Source organism: Salminus brasiliensis, chromosome 4, assembly GCF_030463535.1.
Source record: "Salminus brasiliensis chromosome 4, fSalBra1.hap2, whole genome shotgun sequence".
NCBI lineage: Eukaryota > Metazoa > Chordata > Actinopteri > Characiformes > Bryconidae > Salminus > Salminus brasiliensis.
The window spans coordinates 31,929,903-31,953,366 of NC_132881.1; the positions used below are offsets into that span (position 1 = coordinate 31,929,903).

At 39.7% G+C, this 23,464-nt stretch overlaps 1 protein-coding gene across 1 annotated transcript in view; it reads left to right on the forward strand.

The window, feature by feature from the left end:
• The window catches only part of zcchc24 (zinc finger, CCHC domain containing 24), a 36,512-nt gene that overhangs the window by 1,540 nt on the left and 11,508 nt on the right, over nucleotides 1-23,464 (forward strand). Inside the window, exon 2 of the mRNA XM_072678024.1 lies at nucleotides 2,630-2,830. Coding sequence (XP_072534125.1) covers nucleotides 2,630-2,830 — 201 coding nt within the window. The remainder of the gene's footprint in view (nucleotides 1-2,629; nucleotides 2,831-23,464) is intronic.

Genomic DNA, 23,464 nt, shown 5'->3' on the forward strand with positions numbered 1-23,464 from the left:
ATGGTATGGTGAGCTGTGATTCTAACAGCAAGTCAAAGCAGTTGGTGGCACAAAATATCAGTCAGGCTCAGAAGATGGGGTGGCTTTCTGATACATCGTTACAGATGGGACTGCATGAAGAATGAACAAGGTCTAAGAATAAGTAAGGAAATTGTGATACACTAATGAGAGTAAGGCTAGACTGCACTGCTGAACCCAGTAATTGGTTCCAATGATGTAAGAGTTTCATAATTAAAACTCAGATTTTCTTATGATTCTTTCTTTATGATTCCCTTAACAACATCTGTGAGAGAGGAAAACTGTTAGGTTTTTAAATGTTGTTGCTCCAAGCTTGAAAAAACATGTTCGGTACAACACAGTAGGTCCTTCACGGCACCTTGGCATTGAATGATATGATGTTGGTTTACCTATCACTATGTACATGTTTATAGTGCCAGTGTTAGTTAGAGCAGGCGTATCAGTTTTCATACTTTTATCCCTCGGAATTAGAAGTCATAGGTTAATCGACTCTGTAATTACATCTTAGATTAGTGTTTTAGAAGGCTGGAAATGTTAGGTGCCATTTGTGAGCTCTGTGAAAGCACTCACACACAGAGGTATACGGAGCACCACGTCTTTCCTGAGAAGCACTCAAACCTACTCAAACTTCTAATAACAGCAACAGCTGTGTAGGTGTGTGAGTGTGTGTGTATGCATGCCTGCATGTTGGCATATGTACTTGTATGTTTGTGTTCATGTGTGTGAACAAACGGACATAGAGATGCAGATGCAAAGTTTAGCCACCCTTTTTAAGTGGACATGTTTTGTTGATAATAACTTTTCTGCAGAAAACAAACTTAAATCTGTTGGTTTCTGCAGATTTTGAGTGTATGTGTCAAGTTGAACCTATTGGAGAGAAAGTAAGACAATATATATATAATTCATAAAAGCATTTGTCCACAATTAATTATGTGAATAAGTAGTAACTGTGCAGTATGTTCTCTATAGAGGGTTAACAACTTATTTTTACTTAGAAATTGTATTAGAGAATATGTGTGTGTAAAGAGTGGGAACAGGGCATTGCAGGGCAGGAACAACCCCCTGGGAAGCTCTCCTGCTGAGTGAGAGAGCAGAAAGGGGAGATCTCCTCCATTAGACAAAGTGTGTGATGGCCATCTGCTTTTCACCCTCTTTAACACCTTCTGCCCTTAACACTGAATATATACTGTAGCTGAAATCATCAGTATTATTATTGTATATTACTGTGATATTCACACCAAACTGGTATACCAATCTGAAAATGTGTGCTAGTCAAATTTATAAGCATGGAGAACTTGCTGTGGATTTACATTTGCATGTTATAGACAGGTAATTACTTTGCTGGTCATTCACTCTTAAAAACAATGGTGCTTTAAAGGGTTCTTTGAGCGATACTGTAGAAGAATCACTTGTGGTTCCATCAACAACCAAGTAATAAAGATTTGTGAGTGTGAAGAACCTTTAAATCTGTAAAGAACTCTTACATCAAATCAAGGTGCTTCAACCGTTTCAACCACAATCCCAAGAATGCATGTCTGTGGATGACCATCACATGTATCTATAAGTACGTCTGAAGAAATACAAGTTTAGGGTTGTGTGTGTTTTCGATTCATTGTGGTTTCTCTCACAAAGGGAATAAGCAGGATTTGTGTGGGCAGGACAGAAAACGAATGGCAGATGTAGACCAATGGGGGAAAAAAGAAATAAAACATTGTGTTACATGCATGAGTTTATTCAACTGATGAGCAGAGAATAGGCTGGAGGATGTAAGGACGCTGTTTAATGTCCTTAGTAGCTAAAAACAGCATGAACATTATAGGACTTGCCAAGTACACAGTTCAGTTTTAGTACTATGCAACATTAGCCATCAACAGTAACACGCCCTTCCAAAAGATAGCTGTTTCCTGAAGAGGAAGACATCGCTCAGACAGTTTCTTTACTTCCAAGCCTCTGAGAGGGCAACATACGAGTGTTTGACATTCCTGTGCTCACTGTGGTTATAGTACAGCCCAATGTGCAAACCACTGTCTGATGCACTGACTATTAGGCTTAAGTTGGGGTGTACCTTGGAACAGGCTGGATGCATTTAAAGTACACACTGTACATTTTTCAATTTTGAGATCTAAGATCATAAAAATGTAAGTGCTACAGAGGGTTCTTTGAGAGATGCCATAGAAGAACCACTTTTGGCTTCATGCAGAACAATGTTTACACTAGAGATCATCCTTAAAAGGTTCTTCTTCACATTCACACACTTCTTTTACAAACATGGTTCTATATGAAACCAAAAGGGGTTCTTCTATGGTATCGCAAAAAAAAAAGTGTAGCAATTTTACTGACACAGTTTTCCGTTGATCAAATATGAGGCTGACCCGTTAAAGCTTGCTTGGGGTTAACTGGTTTTACACATTTCCTGCTTCTGTCGTGTACCGAGTCTGTTCACCAGCATGATTTCTTGGTTTCTCACCTTTCACATGGTTTAAAATGATGTCATTCTTCAAAAGCAGCATGGTGTGCATTAGAACATTTCCTGACACATTGTAGGTTGTCTCATGTTTACAGTCTAAATACGTTCTTGTGTGCGTCCCTTTTGTTCTCTGCTCCTCTGCAGGCCTTGAATAATGGCTTATACAAAAGTATCTCCCCGTATGGCTCTTTGAACAACATAGTGGATGGGTTGAACTCTCTAACGGACCACTTCTCCGACCTCTCCCTGTCCTCTGAGCCACGCAAGCCCAGCAAGAGACCTCCACCAAACTACCTGTGCCACCTCTGCTTCAATAAGGGTCACTACATCAAAGACTGTCCTCAGGTAAGACCCTGCTTGTCCCCACAGCACATAAACCATTGTGTGTATAAGAGAAAGAGCAAGAGAGATAGTAAGAGAGATAGCAAGAGATGTTGCAGTGACCTACTTGTTAAACAGGCAACTCTCTGTCTTTTTAATCTTGTGCATCAGGCTAATTTAGGTACTGTATTGCACTTCGCAAGGCTGCATAGGCCTCTGGATAACTCTTGTACTATGTAAACAAACAAGTTTTTCATTGCTTCTTTTTTCCAAAAGATTTGATGAACAAAACACATCATGCAGTCGTACTTCGCTCGTTCAATCATACGCTGATCTTTCATTTTGGAGGAATCGCCAGAGACTTTATGCATGCGTTTTGTCTGCAGGAAATTATGTAACAGTTTCTAGTCAGAATTCATAGAAGCCACTTTAGCATGCGGCAACATTTGTGTCACAGATGTAACTATTAGTTATTGTAGTAGTTCTCTTGCACAGGGAATGCTGCACGTATTTCTACTACATATCTGCATAATATGTCTTTAAATTCTCTGATATTCCAGATAAACAAATGGTCACTTTTACTCTAAACCTCATATCCCGAAAGTGGCAACTTTCAGAACCTTTTAATCTTTAATAGAAGTCAATGTAAAAGCAAATTTGGCATTTCCACTGGCCCATTCATAATGATATTTGTTCATAAATTTGTAGTTTATCAAACATAAAACGCAAGATGTTCTGCAAATCATAATGCACAGTTACTCTTTCATATCGGGATCAAAATCATCAGTGTGGCCTATGCAAAAGTTTAGGATCCTTGTAGAATCAAGAATTAGTAACAACCTCTTTAGCAGAAAATTCAGCTTTTGTAAGCTAGAAGACTTACTTTTTTTAGTTGGTAATTTTCTTACTCTCTTTTGCAGAAGGTATCTAAGATGTTCTTGGGTTGTCTTGCTGCAGATCTTGTTTAAGGTCAATCCATACATTTTCTGTGATATTTATGTGGACTTTGGATCATTATTTTGTTGCAGAAGCCATCTTATTTTTAGCTTTAGCTTTTAACAGATGGAAGGACATTTTCATCCAGGATTTGCTGGTATTTTAGGAAATCTATCTTCCCCTCCACCTTTGCAATATTGCCAATGCAACTGGCAGCAACACAACACCAAAGCGTGAAACATCCACCCCTATGCTTCACAGTTGGCAGTGTGTTATTTTCATGAAATACGGTTCCTTAATTTCAGCAAACAGAAACAGCCTAATTGTGGTTAAAAAAAAAAAGAAAGTTCATCAGTCCACAGTACCTACTTCCAAAACTCATCTGGCTTCTCTAGACATTTTGTAACATACAAGTTTTGTAACGAACTTTGAGTTTTGTGATGAGGTCATAGGTTTCCTTCTTATGACTTTGCCTGAAGATTACATTTGTGCAAGCATCAAGTGCACCACCCATATCAGCTAAACTTTCATACAGGTTCTGGGCAGTGATAGAGGGATTTTTATTTGCCTTTTTTTACCATAATATGTGCAGTTCTCTTCTAGAGATTCTTGGTCTTTCAGATCTCAAGGATTTTGTGTAACAGCACTAAAGTATTATTTAGAGTAAATCATTGCCTTTAAAAGTATACTTAAGTGCACAGATTATTTATGTAACAAAATCTGTGTTTAGTCTACTTAGTCGTGTTCTACAGGATTGTACACTGTACATGTCCAAAAGTAAGGCTATTTAGATTTAGCACATTATTACTTTACTCTGGATCTATCCCCTAGGCATCTTCACTTTAACACTAATTAGTGGAAAATGATTGTAGCGTGTAACCCAAATCTTTTCAGATCAAGTACAAGATTCTGAAAATGAGACAATGTCATCTTTACTTTCAAGCTGTTAGCATTTTATGGTCTTTGGACACAAAGAGAGGGTGAGGTACTTGCTAAGATCCAGACTTGAGTCAGAGCTGCATGGAATGGTAATGCACACCAGATGTGGGATTAAAATGGCAAGCCTCCCTTTATGAAAGATGATGAGGGTTCCCTGCAGGCCGCTAAAAGACCTGTCTCATGATAAAATACCTCCACCTCTTTTTGTGCGTGGCTCAGGTAATTTATTGTCAGTGTCTCTGACATTTGCCGCATTGTGTGCTGAACCAGACTTGCATTTGCTGACAGTATTTGTGGTCTTTAAAAGCTGTGGATAGACATTCAACTACCATGGAACCTACAGTCTGATGTTCTGTAATTGTTGCTGATTTGTAATCAAGATGTTGTTTAGATCCAAGGAGACTAACCACCACCACCACCACCACAATATTTGGCCTGTGAGTGAAGTAAAATGTGATTTGTGCATTGTGATGTTTAGTCATTTGTGTTTTGTTTATTTAGTTTTTTTCGATACTGTGCAGTACAGGAAGAGAGTTACTAAAAGTGCACCTCTTTCTTTTTTATGAAGACAGAATTCCCCTGATGCTCAGGCCGGTAGGAAATCACTGTGTGTGTTGTGAGCATGTGTAGCAGCTCTGGAGCTGAGGCGTAGTGTAAATCACAGGCAGATCTGTCCTGTTTTAAATTTCAGCTGCTCATGTTAATGCCAATGGAAACACAAGAAAGAGCAGTCCCTAGACGGTGTCCACACCTACTCGTTTCAAACGCTACAGCAGTTCAGCTCCCCCTTGAGTCCTACTCTTTATGATTAACTTACCATTTATCATAGCCAATGTGTCTCAGACCAAGCACGAGTGCGCTTCGCTCTTGGACGTTCCCAGAAAAAGGACAGTTGCACAATGATGCGTTTGGGCGAATCTCAGCTTTCTTCCTGTTCTCTGAAAGGAAATAAATTCCAGGATAAGCTGGTCCCCACTACGGGTTAGTCATGTCCAGAGGACTACGAGCACACTGCCAATACAAACAGGGGGATCTGACTTCACAGGGCACAGCGGGCCCTGTGATCTAAGGCCAGCTGTGAGAATCACATTCTCCTGCATTCTCCTGGTGCACACCCCGCATCCCCGCTCAGCCGTGCCGCGCATGAGGCGCACTGGCCTGAGCTCCACAGACAACACGGGGGCCAAATTAAAGAACACAGCCCTCCCTCCAAAAGGCAGAGGGCCTAGGTACGCAAATGGCTGGGAATTGGGGGTCTGGACAAGCACTGGCAGGATAGAAATCAGCGAAAGTCATGGCTCAGTTGGAACAGAGCGTGAGGGGGCAGGAAACATGTGTGTTGGTTGCGGCCTGCTGGTGTGTGTACGGCATGCAGAGGCAGCATAGTACAGGCCACTCTCACTGTCCCATGTGTCAGTGAGTGAAAATAATGGTGGCCATGACAGGCAGGTCCATAGGGAATGCTAGTTAGAGGAATGAAAACCATAGGGCTGGCAGCTGTTGACCAACACTGCTCTGCCTAGGGCCAGCCGGAGGGGGTTATGTAAACACGCCTCTTTTGGTCAGATGTTCATTATCAGCATCCCCACTGCCAAAATGTAGGCCTGGGCCTGAGCACCCTGTCTGTTATTGTTAAAGGAATAGTCCGTAAGCCAAAATTGTCCTGAAAGTACAGAAAAAAATACACTGATTGAAACTATGTTTACAGTGGAAGTCAGTGGGCAGATGCTTCATGCTAAATGCTAGGTCCCCGTTGGCTCTTTTTTATCATAAATGTGTTTTCAGTTAAAGTTATTTTTTCTGGTCTGTTTCTTGCGATATCTGCCCAGCAGTTGGATATTAGCTTCAATGCATGCTTGCTTTCAGTGGGATTTCCGCATGGAAAATGTATGTATGTGTTTTATGTGCGTGTGTGTATTTCAGAACCGTGAGTGCCTCAACATGTAAGCTCAGCTTGTGAGTCACAAACTCTGCAATGCATCCCCAATCATGCCAGTGCCCGTTTTCGTGTCATACACTCATAGTGACACCGCTGGTCATTCAGGGCAGGCACTCTTATTTGCTAACCACAGCCTCATCAATGTGCCTCTTGTTAGGAACAGAATAATGCATAGTGTTTTAAGTAGGGTCATAACAAGGTCCTAATTATATTCAAATCCTCCATTTGCGTTTCCATCCACTGATGTGCTGTGCTGTAATGATATGCCATGCGCATTCTCATCCTCTTACAAGCTCTCGCTTCTTCAGTCTTCCCAGAAACGTCTGTAATGCCATCAGTGGTCGCCAATAAAGGAAGTGATGTTTGAAAGAAGTCGAAACAGATGTGTTAAACTAAATCTAGAAGCTTGATATCTTTGAAGGGCAATATGATGATTCTCTTATGTTGATCAAAAACACATGAATCCCATTGATTTTTATACAGAGGTCTCTTTATTCCGTGGAGAGAATGCGTCTTTTGTTCGAATTGTAATCATGGCAATGGAATGTGTATATATAGCCATGTTTCCAACTTCATTCTCCCTCCTGAATTCCCCAGCTGTAAGTTGCTGCATTTGAGTAGGTGTTTCAGTAACACGTTTCTGGACTGTAGCGATAGAATTAGAACCGCCTTGCTCAGAGGCCTCTGACGGTGGGGGATTGTTTGAAATAGTTGTGTCACTCAGCTTCAGAGAATGTGGTCTGTGCTGAGAGTGTGTTACTACATTTAGGCTGCTGTATTATTAAAATGCTTCATATTCATACAGCATATCATCGCTGTCACACAAGAACCTTGCATCTCCAAAATGACAACTTTGCAAGATAAGGACAACTGCCTTCTTAACTTTCAATGGAAGTCCATGGAAAAAGATTTTATTCACGTTGTTTTATTCAAAACATTTCTATTGGACCATTCATCATGAAATTTTGAAACAGTTTAATACTTTTACTCCGTTACTTTTTTATTGTGCTGTATCATTACTCGTTACAATTGATGTGTTGAAAATGTTGAAAATTGACAATTGAAAATGTTACAAATCATGTCAAACAATCATTATCACCGCCAGAGCGCTCGATGGCACTGTCACCGGGTTTGATAAGGCCGCCTCAATATTGAGCAGAACAAGCAATGAAGCCGTGAGCGCTCATGCTGCCGTTCTTCCTTTCACTCCGCTGCTGCAGTGAGGACACCAACACTAGAGCTCTGTTAGTTCATTTCCAGATGAAAGAACCACCAGAAGAAACACCATCATCACCACCTTCAAATACTTGCATGTGGCTTAATGGTCTGAGATCTTTTAGTTGTAGTTTTGCTGAGAAAGAGTTAAGCTCAGTGTTAAGTAAGATGCTCTCCTCACTTGTTTTGTACATGCGAAACACTTGTATATTGCAGGTTGAGTCAATTCTGTTTAGCCATTCTTTTGGACGAGTTTATTTACAGAGAGTTAATTAAAGGCTCATTTTCATGAACTCTGTCTTCTACACTTCTGTCCTTGTACTACAGCCAAAGGAATTATGACGGTCCTTAAGTCTAAGCATTTAAAATAATATAAACAATGATATTCAGACTTTTGACTGCTTTCTGTAAGAACTACAGAACACAATACTTGTACTTTTACTTTCAGTACTTAAGTAGTACATTTTAGAATAAACTACTTGCAGTAAGTAAGTACACAAAATGTTGAATACTTTAGCACTGAAAGAAACTCGTTTTACTCCGGTCTGGGTCTCTAGTACTTTATACATGTCTGCTATTAAGTGAAAAATGGAAAAAGTGAAATAATGGAGATAAAAAGGTTTGAGGTGATAACAACAATATTCATGCTAATTATCAGTGGCTTTACTAGTTTAGGTGACTTTTTGGTCTGTTGCTTTGAGAAAACATTTCAAATATTGGCAATTAAGTGTAAAAGAATACTATTTACATGTTAGGACTTGTAGGAGGGGATTGTTGCACATTTCAGAATAACTGTCGAGCTCAATTCATTAACTTACCCTAAAGGTACAGAACATGTTGTTGAAGCAACTCAATTGATTCAAGGCATTTTGTTCTCTTAAAGAAGTTTGCTTTTTTACAATGCTCCAACACAAATGTTTTCCTCATGTTGTATTGGCTCACTTCCTCCCAGCGCAGTTCTCACAGGTCTGTTGATCAAATGCGGCAGATCCAACACGCTGAGGCATTTGTAGCAAATGGCGTTAAAGCTGGAGATCTCACTCTTCTCCAGGAGCATCAGCGAAACTCATCCGTCCATCGCCGCGATGTGAGGGGATCGTTAAGGCCGAGGAAATCAGTTTTTTAACTTGCTCGTGTTTTGTTCTAACAAACGGTTTGCCCGCTTGTGGTCAAGGTGATAAAATCCTAATAGTTTGTTGTTGCCGTTGGCGCGAGCGCTTGCATTATGTAATATATTGAAATGGCAAATATCAGCCGCACGTTGTGTAATTTTCTTTGGGAAGAAAGTCTTTGTTTGAAAGAAACTTCCATTACAGCTAGAGCCGTGTGTTAAAGCAAAACACTCTGATGTAAGAGGCAATCACAGACCTTTGAGGAGACAGACACCTTCTCTCCAGACTCTTGCTGAGATAATTGCATAAACACAGTTGTAATAGTCAGGTCCCTGTTGTACTACCGATGCTGGACTGAATCCTCAAATATACATATATCCATGCAATTTATTTCCAATTTGGTTCTACAACATGTTACATCACACATGACACTTTACCACAGTTGGAAAACAATTAGTCCCTGTAGTTTGGGCACACCCCATTTCCTGATGAGTGCTTCACAATAATAGCTCTAATTGGAAATGCTATATTTACACTGCATTTTCAGTCACCAACAAACATGTCTTACTGTATTTTACATAGTTCTCTGCTGACTGCCAGTGCTTCTTCTCTGATCGACCCAGCACAAACAATGGCTGTGATAATTTAGCATGCACATTAAAACCTACAAACTGTTTTGTTTTACAGCCACACAACAATTGCACTGAATGTCTTGTGAATCTGAGTGCAATGTGACATAGTAAATCATCTGTTTGCATTCCTAGATGTCCAAACCAGCTGCTATGTGTTCTTTACAGCTTGTCTGTTTTCCTGATAAAGCGCCTTCGCTCTACAGCACAGCGAGGACTAAAAAATGTATTATATTTTTGGCCTAAAAAGACCTTAACATGTTTGGGTTAGCCCAGTATTTGGTAGTTGGATGTGTGTGATGTTCTAAAGTGTTTTTCTTTTGTGAAAAGGGGCTTCTTCAATGGTTCTTTGGTAAAGTCAGTGGTTCTATACAGAACCATGATTACCCAAAGACCATTTGGATTCTTAAGCTTGTTCCTTGTTGGGTTGAAGCTTTCGTTGCGGTGGTGAAAAATACTTTATAGATAAAGGTAGATGTTTTTGGATATAGGACAAAAATGGGTTCTTCTGTAGACAAAGTTTTTTCCTAAGTGTTACAGCCTGGTGAACCTCATTGTGCAGATGTATTTACAGTGGCTTCTGTTTTTACTCTGTGAGGTTAACATTTTCATGTAATTAGATAGTTTGTGGAATTTGTAGCTTGCAACAGGACAGCGTAGAATAGGCAGCAGGAAAAAAAAATGTTGAACTCAGGATAGGAGAGAAAGAAATAGACAGGATTTGGAAACAGCCAGAAAGAAGTGTCAGTGTCAGAGCGAGCTCACTGAGAACACTTCCTTAAAAAGGAAATCAAAGTTAAAAGAAAATGAAAAGAAGGTTTCCTGCCAGATGGTTTGTGTTCTGTACAGGAATACAATTCTTCCTCTGAGTTTTGCTGATACAACAGCCATAGCACTTCCCTTTGTCACTGCTAGAGATATGCACCCAGAATTTACTTTGGCATTTCTCTTTTATGGAAGGAGAAGATGCCAGCAGACAGAGTACAACAAGCAATGAACTGTGGTTGCCGTATGTAAAGATGTGGAAAATTACCTTAAAATGGAAGCTGCATTTGCTTAAAGCTTTTTTTTCTTCCCCTTCTGAGACATGCTGCTATCTTCAAAGGGTGTGAGATTCTGATTTAGGAGGGCCTAGCAAAGTTTTGTCAGAATGGCTTTCTCAGTTACAAAAGTGGCTTTTAAAAATGCCTACATCAGGATTAACAAGACAACTGTTGTTTGGACATGCTGCAGAGGGTCTGTTTTTCTTGGACAGCGGGTCAGGGAGAGTCTTGTTTTCTGAGGTCACCACTCCTCCTTTCAGATCCTGCAGATTTTTACTACAATTATTTATTAAACCCACGGTAATTATTTTTCCATTAACTTTTATTTTCATAGAAGGTTTCATATAGACTTCAATCATTTTCTAACAAGAGGCTCAGTCAACACAGGTCTTGCAAACCCAAAAGTTAATGAAAGAAAACAAATAGAATAACAGGGTCCCATGTCCACAAACAGTGTTGGGTAATCTGCTGATGAAGCTGACAGGAAATGTTTTAAATTTACATTTTTAAATCTAGTTTTTACATTTTGTTCATCTCTTGTTTCTTTACAGATTCCTGTAAAGCTGCTTTGTGACAATGCCAGTTGTAAAAAAACACTGTACAAATAAATATTGTGGCCAAAACTGATTTAAGAAGGCTAAAGATACTGACAGTGTCAGCATTCTTATCTAGTTGTATATATTTAATAATAAAATACGCATATTTAATTGATATTCATTTGTCACACTACGAATCTTAAATAAACAACAAAGCTGACAGTCATAAATAATATAAATATTGTAGCACTGGGTGTGGTGCTGCCCAAAATAATTAAACTGCAGTGTTGGTTTCTATTTATTACTCTTATTTTTCATTAGTTCTGTTTTTTTAAGGATTTTGTAATAGGCCTTCTTACAGCTGTGTTTTGTATTCAGCCAACACAGCTTGTATTGCTATCATCACATCATAACAGTGCCTCATCTTGCACTCTCATTTGGCACAAATGTGTAAAGTTGTGCTTTATCGTCGAGAGGTCGAGAATTCAATTCCCAAGGATGCCATAAGCTAAAATTCACTTACACCTTTACTGCCTAACGAACATCTGTCACTGTCCACAACAAAATCTCTGACATGATAACTTTAAAGGAGAAAGCAAAGGCATTTACCTTCTATTGTACGTTAATGTGAAGAGTTTTCTTTCCAAGACATTCCAAACCGATTTGTATTGATATATTTATCAGGAAATGTAAAGGATGCCCTCAATGTAAAGGACAGCTGTTGTGTTTAAATAACTTGGTGAATATATATATACACATTATTTTGGACAGCGATGATATGCTCACATGGACTATATGAATTATAGCTTGAATTGTTAAAATTTAAAAAATGTATACAAGTGAAAATGATCAGTTCTTGGTATGGGTATCTGCTCTAGCAAGGTTTTAATCAGTTATCATTATATCATCTTTGCAAGCTTAGCTGTAGACATTGTGTTTTTTTAGATTATAGACTCGTTAACTTGCAGAAGGGCAGCCTCTCTAAGAAGGAAACATATCCGTCTGAAGAGTGGCAGCAATGTTTGCAACCTATTACTATGGTATGATCTCATTTAATGTCACAGACCCTCTACAGTCTCAGAACTTTGTGCAGTAAAAAAAAATTGAATTCCACATTTATACTATCAGAGGACATCACTCATGTTTGACCTGTAGACAAGAAGGACTTGACCATTCCCACTCTGTGCTGAAAGGCAATATTACTGTGGCTTGAATGGTGGCGATCGTGCTGCGGAGCAGTGCAGCTTGGGCACAGTATGTGGTGTCAGAGGGACAACACAGCAGGCTTTGTATGTAGGCCTCAATCGGGCCTGTTGGGAAGAGCCCAGCACTGCTGGGAATGGCCGATGTTAATTAAGGATCCCATTGTTTGCCTTCAGGATCCCCAGACGAAGGGGTCAGGAAGTCAGCCCATATTGTTCGCCCGGTGGGATGCTGACTACAGCACTGCTAAGGCTACAGATCACTTTTTAATCACTGTACAATCACAGGCTTCTACAGGACAGCAGAGAGAGGGCCTCAGTCAGCCAACATGAGACGAGAGATTTGTGTTATTACCAAAGACCTGTAAGGAATGTGTGCTGGTTTTGAGTGAGGCTGTAGTACCATTTCTGTCAACAGTCCATCTTTGGCTAGTTAATGGCCGTTGAGAGCTTTGCTCTGAAGTGCTTGGGTAAGATTAGTCTTTTTTCATGTTGAGCTACATAAAGGAAATATTAAAAACATTCCCATATTAAAAGAAAGGTCCAGACCTCTGAAACCGAGATTTAAAAAAATCTCAGGTCGAACAGGGTTTATCAAAGAGATGATCGAGGCAGAAAACATATCTGAGTTGTGCTGATTTTTGAGCCCAGCATAGAGACGCCCTTGTTGTGGACTAGAAGGTCTGTGTTGAGTCTTATTAGCTGCTGTAAGGCCGAGCTGAGGGAAGGGAAAGAGTGGAGGTTGGGGGGTGGGGGTGAGTGAGTTGAGGAGAATGTGGGGGAGGGGAACTATGGGAATGTTTTTACAGTCTGACCTGAGATCTTCCTTCTATTCTAACTCAATCCTACAGACATCCAGTTAGTCGGATTCCCAACCCCGTGCATGCCCTCGATGTGTATGAATGTGCCTATGAGAGAGAGAGAATATGAGATCTGCTGGTGAAGCTATCTGAGAGAGGACAGTGAAACAGAGGCAGAAATGTAAACAGATAGGGCTTATCTGGGATGCTGGAGATATAACAGAAGGCTTTTCCTCTTCAAATGACAGTCAGCATTTTGTCTACTGCTCAGCCTTGGCATTGCGGGAAGATGTGCATCTACACACAAAAATAAAGGTGTGACAAGGGGTCCTTTGAGCAGTGCCATAAAAGAACCACTGTTGCTTCTTCCATGGTATCGTTCAAAGAGCACCTTTATTTTTTAAGAGTGTACATGGCTACTTGCCACACAACAGCAATGATAGATGACCCACTCAAGTTATAGAAGTGACTTTTACTATTATTACATTTTGTACTTTTTTTTTTTTTTTTATCATTACTCTTGCTTCGGTATAGTTGTACAATATTTAGCCTCTGCTTTTTGTGTTGGCGGTAAATAATGGAACAGACGTTTCTCGCATGTAAGGAAACAACAGGGTAAGACCCCCCCCCTCGGCTATATGATCCCTATGCTCTGAAATAAAATGGAAACGTGTAGCTACAACACCTCTATTTTCTTTTTTTTTCCACATGAGGCAGTCAACCTGCTCATGTCATTCAACGCCAGGGTAACCTAATCCCGATTTGCAGCTGTACGAGTCGTTAGGGTGAGTAGAGCCTGAGCTGGGATTGTGAACTTGGGGATGACTAATGCAGAGCTTAGGCTTCCAAATGCCACTAGCAGCCAGCCCGATCTACTACACATCAAGATTACTGAATCGAGGAAAACAGCTTGGCAAACTCCGAACTGGCAACACAGCAACATCAGCAAGGCTGTGGCGATTGTAGAAGTGACTAGATTACAGCAGAGGGACCCATTTCCTGGGCTATGACAACATGTCTGCTTAACACTATATTACTTTTGCTATGTAATATAGTTGACTTTCCATGTTATTTGCTGTCAGTTCCGAAGGAACACATATGCTTTTCTCCTGCCGGTGTTTTTAGATATGTTGGAGCGCTGAGAATCTGATCAGTTATGTCTACTGAAAATGTCAGGTCAACTTTATCTGCAGATGTCTGAAGACATTTAGCCGTGCCAGCTAATGCTGATGTGAACACCCAACATTTTTCCAGTGAAACCTGATGCACTGAAAACATTTATCTACACACCAGGCCAAGAGAAAACCATCTCCTTAGAAACTGAAGAACACAATGTGCCCATTCATAAATAAGGCTCCCACCCGCACTGTTTTCAAGTGTAACACCAATTTGAACTCATAAGCTCATATATTACTAACATGATAGGAATAACACTGTTATTAAAAGAAACTGAAGGGTAATCTTGACAAACTAATTTCTAGTTAAGTCTGCTAGGTAGTTAGATTACACAACACAAAACAGCCTGGTGTTTGATTTAATGGATAGAAGGTAAAACCACTTGGGTTGTAAACTCTCTGTGTCATCTTGTTCCACAGACAGGGCTGGCAGTTATTAATGTTATGGAAATTATCTTTTACAAGGTACTCAGGACTCCTAGACTATCACTGTTTTGAGTAATTACTTTTGTTAGTTGTTGGCTTTTTGAGTAGGAACATGGCCAGCAATACAAGCAGAAAGCTCTACCTGTGGTGTCATTGTCTGCCACTTTTTTATGGGTTCTTCCTAACCATGTCATACAAAGAAAGTGCCAGAAACAAACCCAATGTCTGTTTGAACTCCATAAATATTCTCTTTCTTTTTCGTTTTAACTCTTGGTTGACGTGACTCAGCAGTGAGGAAATGCACTTAAAATTCCTCTCAGAAGATCAGCTGTGTTAACTCAGCATGGCCAATCACATCCTACTGACGCCTTTTCCTGTAAAGACCAGGAAGAGCTGACGTCGAATAATTAGGCCCAATGTCTGAGAGGAGACTAAACAGCAGCGACTGTGTATTTCTCTCAGGTCCACTGTGGACGGTGTGTTTACTTCACTGTTACATTCCTCTCCTTGAAGGGATCACAAAAAGCAGGTCTGTTTGGAATCGTAATATCTGAGAAATGTCAGATAAAGTGCAGTCAGATAATCAGCCAAGATCAATCTCTTCCCTGTGTTTCTGGAAAGGGGGATGTACTTGTCGTGTTCGTATATTGTCCCTGATCCAGCAGACGGAGGGAGCAGCAGAAATACTGACCCTGTGTGAGAGACGGACACCGTCGCTGCCTGTGACCATGACTGTTATCTTTCATTTTAAGCAAGAGGATAAATATTTTGGAAGGAAAACTTTAAGCTAGTAAATACTTTTACAAGATTCTGCAAAATGCAGCAGGTGAGCGTTGAATAGCTCACATGCGGTAAAGCAAAAATATTATGTTTCATTTTCCCAGTACACAGTAACTGCCATGTTTTAGATTTATACGTTTTGGAGGAATCAGTTGTGACAGATTGAATTGCACTGCACTACACTGAGTAAATTAATGCTAATTAAACTCTCTTTGCATTCAGTGAGGCATTATACATGCATTACATTAAGTATTGGCGATATATAATTAGCGAAAAGCAAATCGAGACTTACATTATTATGATAATAACAGAAAAAAATCATATTGCAAAGAAAGTTAAAAAAGAAAAACATTTATGCTGCTTAAACAAAAGGAAAATTCACACAATTCTCATTTTCATGACCTATTTACCAGAATCTGCCCAATATCAGATAATTTACTCCAATATTGGATACACTGAGTTCATTACTAATATCATCAAATGTTGGTCCATTGACTGGTGAAAATCCCTTTTACTTTTTTAATATTGTAATATACTATGCAGAAAATAAAATATTGGAATGTCAGTTTTTTTCCAAGGTCGAGCAGTCTTAACTGTCAAAATTGGTACGAACAGCCCTGAAAAGGAAAGCTTATAAATGATTAAAGCTGGGGGTGGTTTTGGGATCTTTTCAGTCTTAACTCCTTTCAGATGTTTCTGTGATGTTCAGATGGTTTTCACATTGTCAGTGGAACATTGGCATGCTTCTAAAATTAATACTGGTCTATCTGATCATTCATAACTGGTTTCATCATCAGACACTGAGAAGGAAGCAAGCTATTGTTCATAGAAGTTTTGTGCAGACACTTTCTGGTCTTGTGCTTGGGCTAAAATAAGAGGCCTTAACAATGAAAACCACATCAGAAATGCAGAATCAGCTATTTCTTGGTGACTGGAGGAGGAATGCCAAGTTCAGTTATGGACACATGGCAGTATGGGTAGATGCTCAGCTGACTATAGGACTGTAAAAAAATCTTTTTAACTTCCAGTAATAGTTAGTGTAAAAAGATTTTGCAGCATTTGTGCTGGTCCTCAAGACACTTTGACATAATATAAGGGACAGCCGCCAGTTTCAAATTAGGTGAAAAACTAAATGGAGATATATGTTAATACATGTAATACATACAGTACATTGAGGCTCTTGAATGTTAAAAATAGATAATAGCTCTGTTAGATCAAGGTGCTCTGCTATATGTTTCTTATATTTGAACACAGTGTAGCTCTGTTAGGTGTTTCCATGTTTTAAAACGGTGTTTATGGCCCCACAAATGTCATTTACATTTGGTAAGACCTCTTGAAAAATATCAGTCGTTTACCAGCTATTTGCCTGTCACCACAGGAGCTGGAGTCAAGTGATAAATGCTCAGTGACTCAAGTGCCTCAGAGTGAATCTAACACTAGTTTGTGGATCTGGCCTCAATGTTACACTCCTTGCACTGGGAAGGAGTGTAATTTCTTCTTAGGGTGAGGTTTTATTTTTTTCTTTAAATGTTGTTGATAAAGATACTATTGTGCTGTATGTTGTCCTATAGTATAGTGTGAGAAAATCAGATGTTGGAGTTGAAGCAGAGATTTCCTGTGACCTGTTTTTTGGATTATGCCTGTTGACCTTTTACTTTAATAGATGTGGTATGTCCACTTAACATAATATATATAACTTGGACTGGACTTTGGTTAATCCCCTGCCCCTTTTAGTTTTTCCTTGCAAAAACTGGGCTCGGGAGGGACAGAGCAAATTCTGTGGTATCGTAATCACTTCTCCATTTGTTACTGTGACTGAATGTAATTTTATTGCCTATAAATCAGAAAACTGCTGGGTTTCCAAGAACTGATTTATTGTGTGTTATGTTATTTAGTCTCCAGTGCTTGCATTAATATTGAGGTCTGTGCGCAGTATGCTCTAAAGCATTGTTGTGAATATTTGGAGAAGGGAGAAGCAATGCTGGTTTATAGGATCATTATTCCTGTTCCTATTGGCCACGTTTCGTAAATGCACCCCTTGGTAAGGATCAAGCCTTTAAGTGCCCTGGATGATCCACATACACACAAATGTAAGTGTCATACCTGGAGTCAACATTCTTTAACCTTTAGCTGTCTATTATCACCTCGTTTTCTAAATGAAAACCACATACCTTTGCATCTGGGTCTGATCTATGTACTAACCTGCCTTGATGCATATAACACAGCTCACTTGCATTTTGTTCCCTTGCCAAAGTCAGTGTGGGAGCACAGTGATTTAAAACGTAGACATACACAAATAAAATGTGTTGTTAAGGACACCATGTAAGTACAGATTCCCTTTGGAGAGAATGTGAAGTCTTAAAGCAGTGATTGTGTAATGCTAATGTTTATATTTAGCCAACACTGTACAAGATAAGGACGCTTATCTCAGCAGTTACGCTTCAGAAAGAGCAGCTGGCCATGGACAAAATAAGCACCCGTGCATAGCCTGTCTTTGTCTTTCTACAGCTTCCTGTAAAGAACACACACTATATATTTGCGTTTGAGGCAAAGTTGGGACATCTCTCATTCTTGAGAGGAGGCCAAACAGACTTGACTTACAGAGTACATAAATAAATCAGCATAAATAAACAGGTGAGTAATCCATGGCTTGATTTAGCATAAAGAGAGCTTCTCATTCTGCTCAGTTCAGTGGCTAACTCTGAAGGCACTTGGCCTGTGTGCCCTCTTTTTCTGTACTCGTTACTGTGCATGCGTTTATGCCTGCTATATTAGTCTGGAATCCATGAAATGCCAACTCCCACCGGCAGCAGTCTTAACATAGCGAAGCAAATAAGCCGACTCTCATAGGATTCTATACATTCAGACATGTGACCAGAGCAGAGTTTACAGCATTTACTACAAAAAGATGTTAAGTAATTTACTGTGGTTTAGAATTATAGCATGAAATGGGTAACAAGAACCAATGGACCCTTTACACGTACATCCAGGTTTATAAGTATTTGGACAGTGGCACACTTTTTGTAACTATAGCTGCTTTAAAGGTCTAAAGAACCTTCCCTTGATTTAAAGGTTCTGTACCAATTTAAAGGGTCTTCAGCCTCACACGTGTGTATTACAAACATGGTTCTTCATGGAACCAAAAGTGGTTCTTCTGTGGCATCAATCCAAGAACTATTTGAAGCACCTTTATTTTTAAGAGTATAGTCAAGCACACTCTCAAGGAGGTAGGCGTATCCTTGCCAAAGTCTATAATCAAGAGAGGTCTTTGTGATGAATGTAAAAACAAAGGGTTTGCGTCAAGATGCAAACCACTGTTAACACTTGAAACAACTGAAAAGCCAGATTAGATCGCTATAAAACATTTGAAAAGACTGCCCAGTCCTGGAACACGATCCTCCGGACAGATGAAAGCATGATTAACTTAATTATAGAGAAGTAATGGAAGGGGTCATGATCCGAAGCAATAACACATCATCTGTCAAACACGGTGGAGGGACTGTTATTGCGCTGACATGTTTGCCTGCCAGTGGAACTGGGCCACTGATGTCTAAAGTGTATAGAGCTGTAGCTTCTGCTCAAATTCAGTGAAATGCTGCTAAAGTGATAGGATGGTGCTTCACAGAACAGAAGAATAATGACCCAAAACATAAACTGAAAGCAACCCAGGAGCTTCTCGAGGCAAAAGAAATGAATATTTTTAAATTACTAAGTCAGTCACCTGTCCTCAGCTGAGCATGTTTTTCACTTGCAGAGAGAAAACTATAGCCAAAAAGACCCACAAACAAGCAGCAACTGAACTCCGTGAACACTGTGCTGCAGTGAAGGCTTGGCAAAGCACAGCAAGGGATGAAACTCAGCATTTGGTGATGTCCATGGGTCACAGACTTAAGAGCATCATTAACTGCAAAGGATTTGAATCCTAGTATTAAAAATGCTTCTAATATTTAGAATGACATTGGTTTGTCCAATTACTTTATGAGCCTGTGACAATAGATGGACTATGTAAACAAAAAACAGTAAAATTTATGTTAATTAAAGCCAAAAGTCGGCACTTCAATCATATCTAGCTTCCCTTGCATGTCACTGGTTGCACGCTGACTCACACAGTGTTGACTCACAAAGTGTTCCTCAATTGAATAATAAGATTGCTAATCAAACATTCAGCAACTAATTGTGTAAGTAAACACGAGATGGGAGACTGGACCTCTCCAAATCTGATCTGTGTATTTTAGCATATCTGTAAATCTATCTCTTCTGTATCCTGGCCAAGCTAAACAGATTTAGAGAAAGTTGAGTTGTGTTTTTTTTTTTTTTTTGTCTTGCTCTTCTCTGTAGGGTAATTGAGCATGTTGTATCTGGTGGGTTTGGTGTTCTAGTGCAGTGTGGAGTGGAGTCTCACGGGAGCCGGCTGAGGGGCTCAGGCTCCGAGGCCTCCATTGTTTACGCTGATGGTTTCCAGATGCTGGCAGAGGGAGCAGCCAAACTCCCGGGGCCTGCGCCAGCAACCAGGAAGCAGTCCAACGCTATCTGGAATACTTGGAAAACATGGCGTAGCTCTGTAATAACCTAGAAAAGATTGTGGGGCCCAGCAACTCTGCTGCATTTAATTATAAATGACCACTTGGAATGAGAAATTCTCAGAATGCGAAATGTCAGGAATCAGGAATAATATAGTTAAGTCATACAGTGCAGAGAAAAAGTCTTTTTCTCTGCTTGAGGTTCTGGGTTTTTGCATATTTTTCAAAACAGAGTGTTATCAGACCTTTCACTGAACCCCTTCGTATCAGATGAACGTTGTTGGCGCACACAGTGTTTTATTCCTTCCTTAATTTAATCCAAATTATATTTGCTATGTTTAAAATAGTGCAGATAACTGGTTACCCCACTTTCAACAGCACTGAAGACAAGCAGATGTTTCCTGTAATTACTGATCAGTCTCTCACCGTTCTGGAAGAATGTTGGCACGTTCCTCCGTGTGGACCTCCGTGACATTTGCGGGTTTTCACATCTCAATGGGGTTTAGGTCTGGATATTTATAAGAGTACTCCAAAACGTTACGGTTCTTCTTAAACCACTCTGAAGTGAACCTAATTGTGTTTTTCTGTATGACTCAGGTGCAATATGGTATCAGCCCATGAACATATGGCCTTGCATCCTGCTGTGATATTCCTCTCAGAAGTAATTATCGCTGTAAATTTCACTTAAGTGGACAATTACGTTTCACGTCGAAAGAGTACGCGTTTAATTATCTCGCACATCAAAGAGATAAGAGAAGCACAAGGCTTTATGCCATAAGTTTCCTCTGAATCTCTCTAATTACCATTAAAAAACCCTCAACACAGGCAGTTATTTTGTCTACAAAGCAAGCAGTGGTAGAAAGTTAGTAATTGCATGTAATTTTGTAGTTGCTATACTTGTTTTTTTGTAGTTTCGAAAAAGTTTCTATCATCTACTTGAGCAAAGTACTAAGTGAAATATTGAATATAACTTACTTTTGCTGCTTCAACGTACAGTGACCTTTGATTAGGTACCTGTTTATCATCAGATCATCAATTAGTTAACTTGGTTTGAAATTGGTGCTCTCCAGCATGTAGTTATAAAGTGCTTTTGTTTTGATCACAATGGCCTCAAGTACATATTTCATATTCGCTCAGCAAAAAAAACAATGCAGAAAGACACAGATTTAAACATTTTAATCGAATGTAAATTTTTCCATCTCAGCCGATGCAGCAAACATTGCACTACATTTCGTTTTTTGCTTCAAATGTTATGAAAATATCTAAAACTTAAAATGTTACACCAGATTTCGTTTGGTAGTCCTCACCCTCTACTTTCAGCTTCCTTTCCTTTCACGTTTTTGGAGCCAGCTCCAGAATCAACAGTCCAGGCCCCTCTCCTAATAGGGGGCAAGGCTGACCTCAGGTCAGCTGCTAAAGTTGTGTCAATGCCAGCTTAACTTGGTTCTCAGCAGGGTCTACACTTAATTATTTGCGCGTTCCCTCAGCACGTCTGAGCGCTTCGTTTCAGGAGGACTGATTTTGCGAACACTGAGGCATTGTAAGCGTGCAGATTTATCATTTAACAGCACACCTGTTCCTCCTTGTCAGTCTTTGCGACTCTGCAGTCTCTCCCTCACAGGCATAAAAAGAGACAGCTGCACCCACAAGAAAAGGAGCCGGGGAGACCTAAGGAAACACTGGCTTCATTTAGCCTTCCTAGTGGGAATTAATAAATAACACCAACACGCACCTGACTGGAATGCTCGCGCAAATCGGGCCTTTCGCCGAGCACTCCGGAAATCGCACACAGAACGCAGCTGATGAGGGTGACACTATCATTCTTGTGTGTGAGACTCCAGGGAAGGCCATCTGCAGGCTGTGCCTTGGCCTTGGCTGAATCTCCCTATCCAGGCCAGACAGAGCTCTGCTTGATCGGGCCCTCACATTGTGATGCTAATGGCGGAGAGTTGTTGAGCGCACACTGGTACTCTAACTGCGCTTACATGCATAAAGCACATGTGGATGATGCCACAGATAATGAAATTGTAATGCTAATGCCGTTTATGAAATGTTAAAAACTATCAAGGATCCCAAGCAATACTGTGGAAAAGGTAATCTGGGTAAATGGTTTGCCAATAGTGAAACTGCAGAAGTTAGAACATTAGCATAGGCGTAAATATGGATGAACAGGTTATTGGAATTGTTTGTGTGTGTGTGTGTGTGTGTTTGCTGAACCACTTCCAACCCTCCCCTTCTCCACGAAGGCCAGTGTTTCAATAGTACTGGAAAATAGTTATGTGGATATTTGTGTAAAACGTTACACAAAAAAAATGAATAATAATTTTAATGACTTTTCAAGACTTGCCTAGCACTGTATGTGTCAGTATAGTTAGCGTTTAGCATTTGGGGCCTGTAACAAGATTAATATTTTGATAAAGTTATGACTGATTTCCAAGAATATAGAATGAATCCAAGCAGGACTTGGAAGTGGAATTGCACACTGGAGTTTCCTTCAACAAGCCTAATTATTTTCATGAGACTTTCCAACACATGCTGTGCAAGCTATTGTCTGAAGTTAGCAAGAGTGGTTTTTGTGATTAGTCAAAGATTATATGTGCTCTTCTTTCTGTTGACTCCACATTCACCACATCTATTGTGCAACTCAAAGCCAAAAAAAGTACTCCGATTTGTGTAGGCTTTTCTCCATCCTCTGCCTCAAAAGATGACATGCATTTCCTAACAAAAACAAAGTCCTCAGACAGGGCCAGAGAAGTGGTTTTCTACTATTACCACCAAGAATGCACTTAAATGGCACAGTTGTCCTTCCAATAAATACTTCAAGTAAATCAAGTCTTCTAAAGTGCAGAAACACAAGATACAGAAGAGTGAAAGACATTTTGGAGCTGTAAACAACATTACATTTCTGGGTTGTGTATGTGCCACATATTTCTGGTCCTAGGAAAATATTTTCCTCTGTGGAAGATGCAGGTAATCTGGTGATTTTTTCATTATTTATAAAAATGCGCAAAACATGTTTGCACATGAACAAGCTGTCACTGGTAAAACCCACTAAATTCCTCCAGAGAACTAGGCTTATTGCTTAAACAAGCTCACTCACATGTGAAGATTGAGGCCTCCAGGCATAAGGACAGATTTGGCCACTAATTGTTGGAAGACATTGGTAAATCATGCCTGAATAGACATGCAAAATACAGCTGTGCATTAGGCAAGTGGTCACATTTTACATTTTATTTAATTAAACAGATCTGGTTAACTAGCACTGTTAATATTAATTATTTGTGATGGAGAAATAATTTTCATAATTTTCTTTTTTAATAATTTTGTAAAACTAGAACATTCTATAAGACCTGAACAGTAAAAAAATATAGCAAAATTCTGTCCTGGAAAAACACCAGTATTTCCA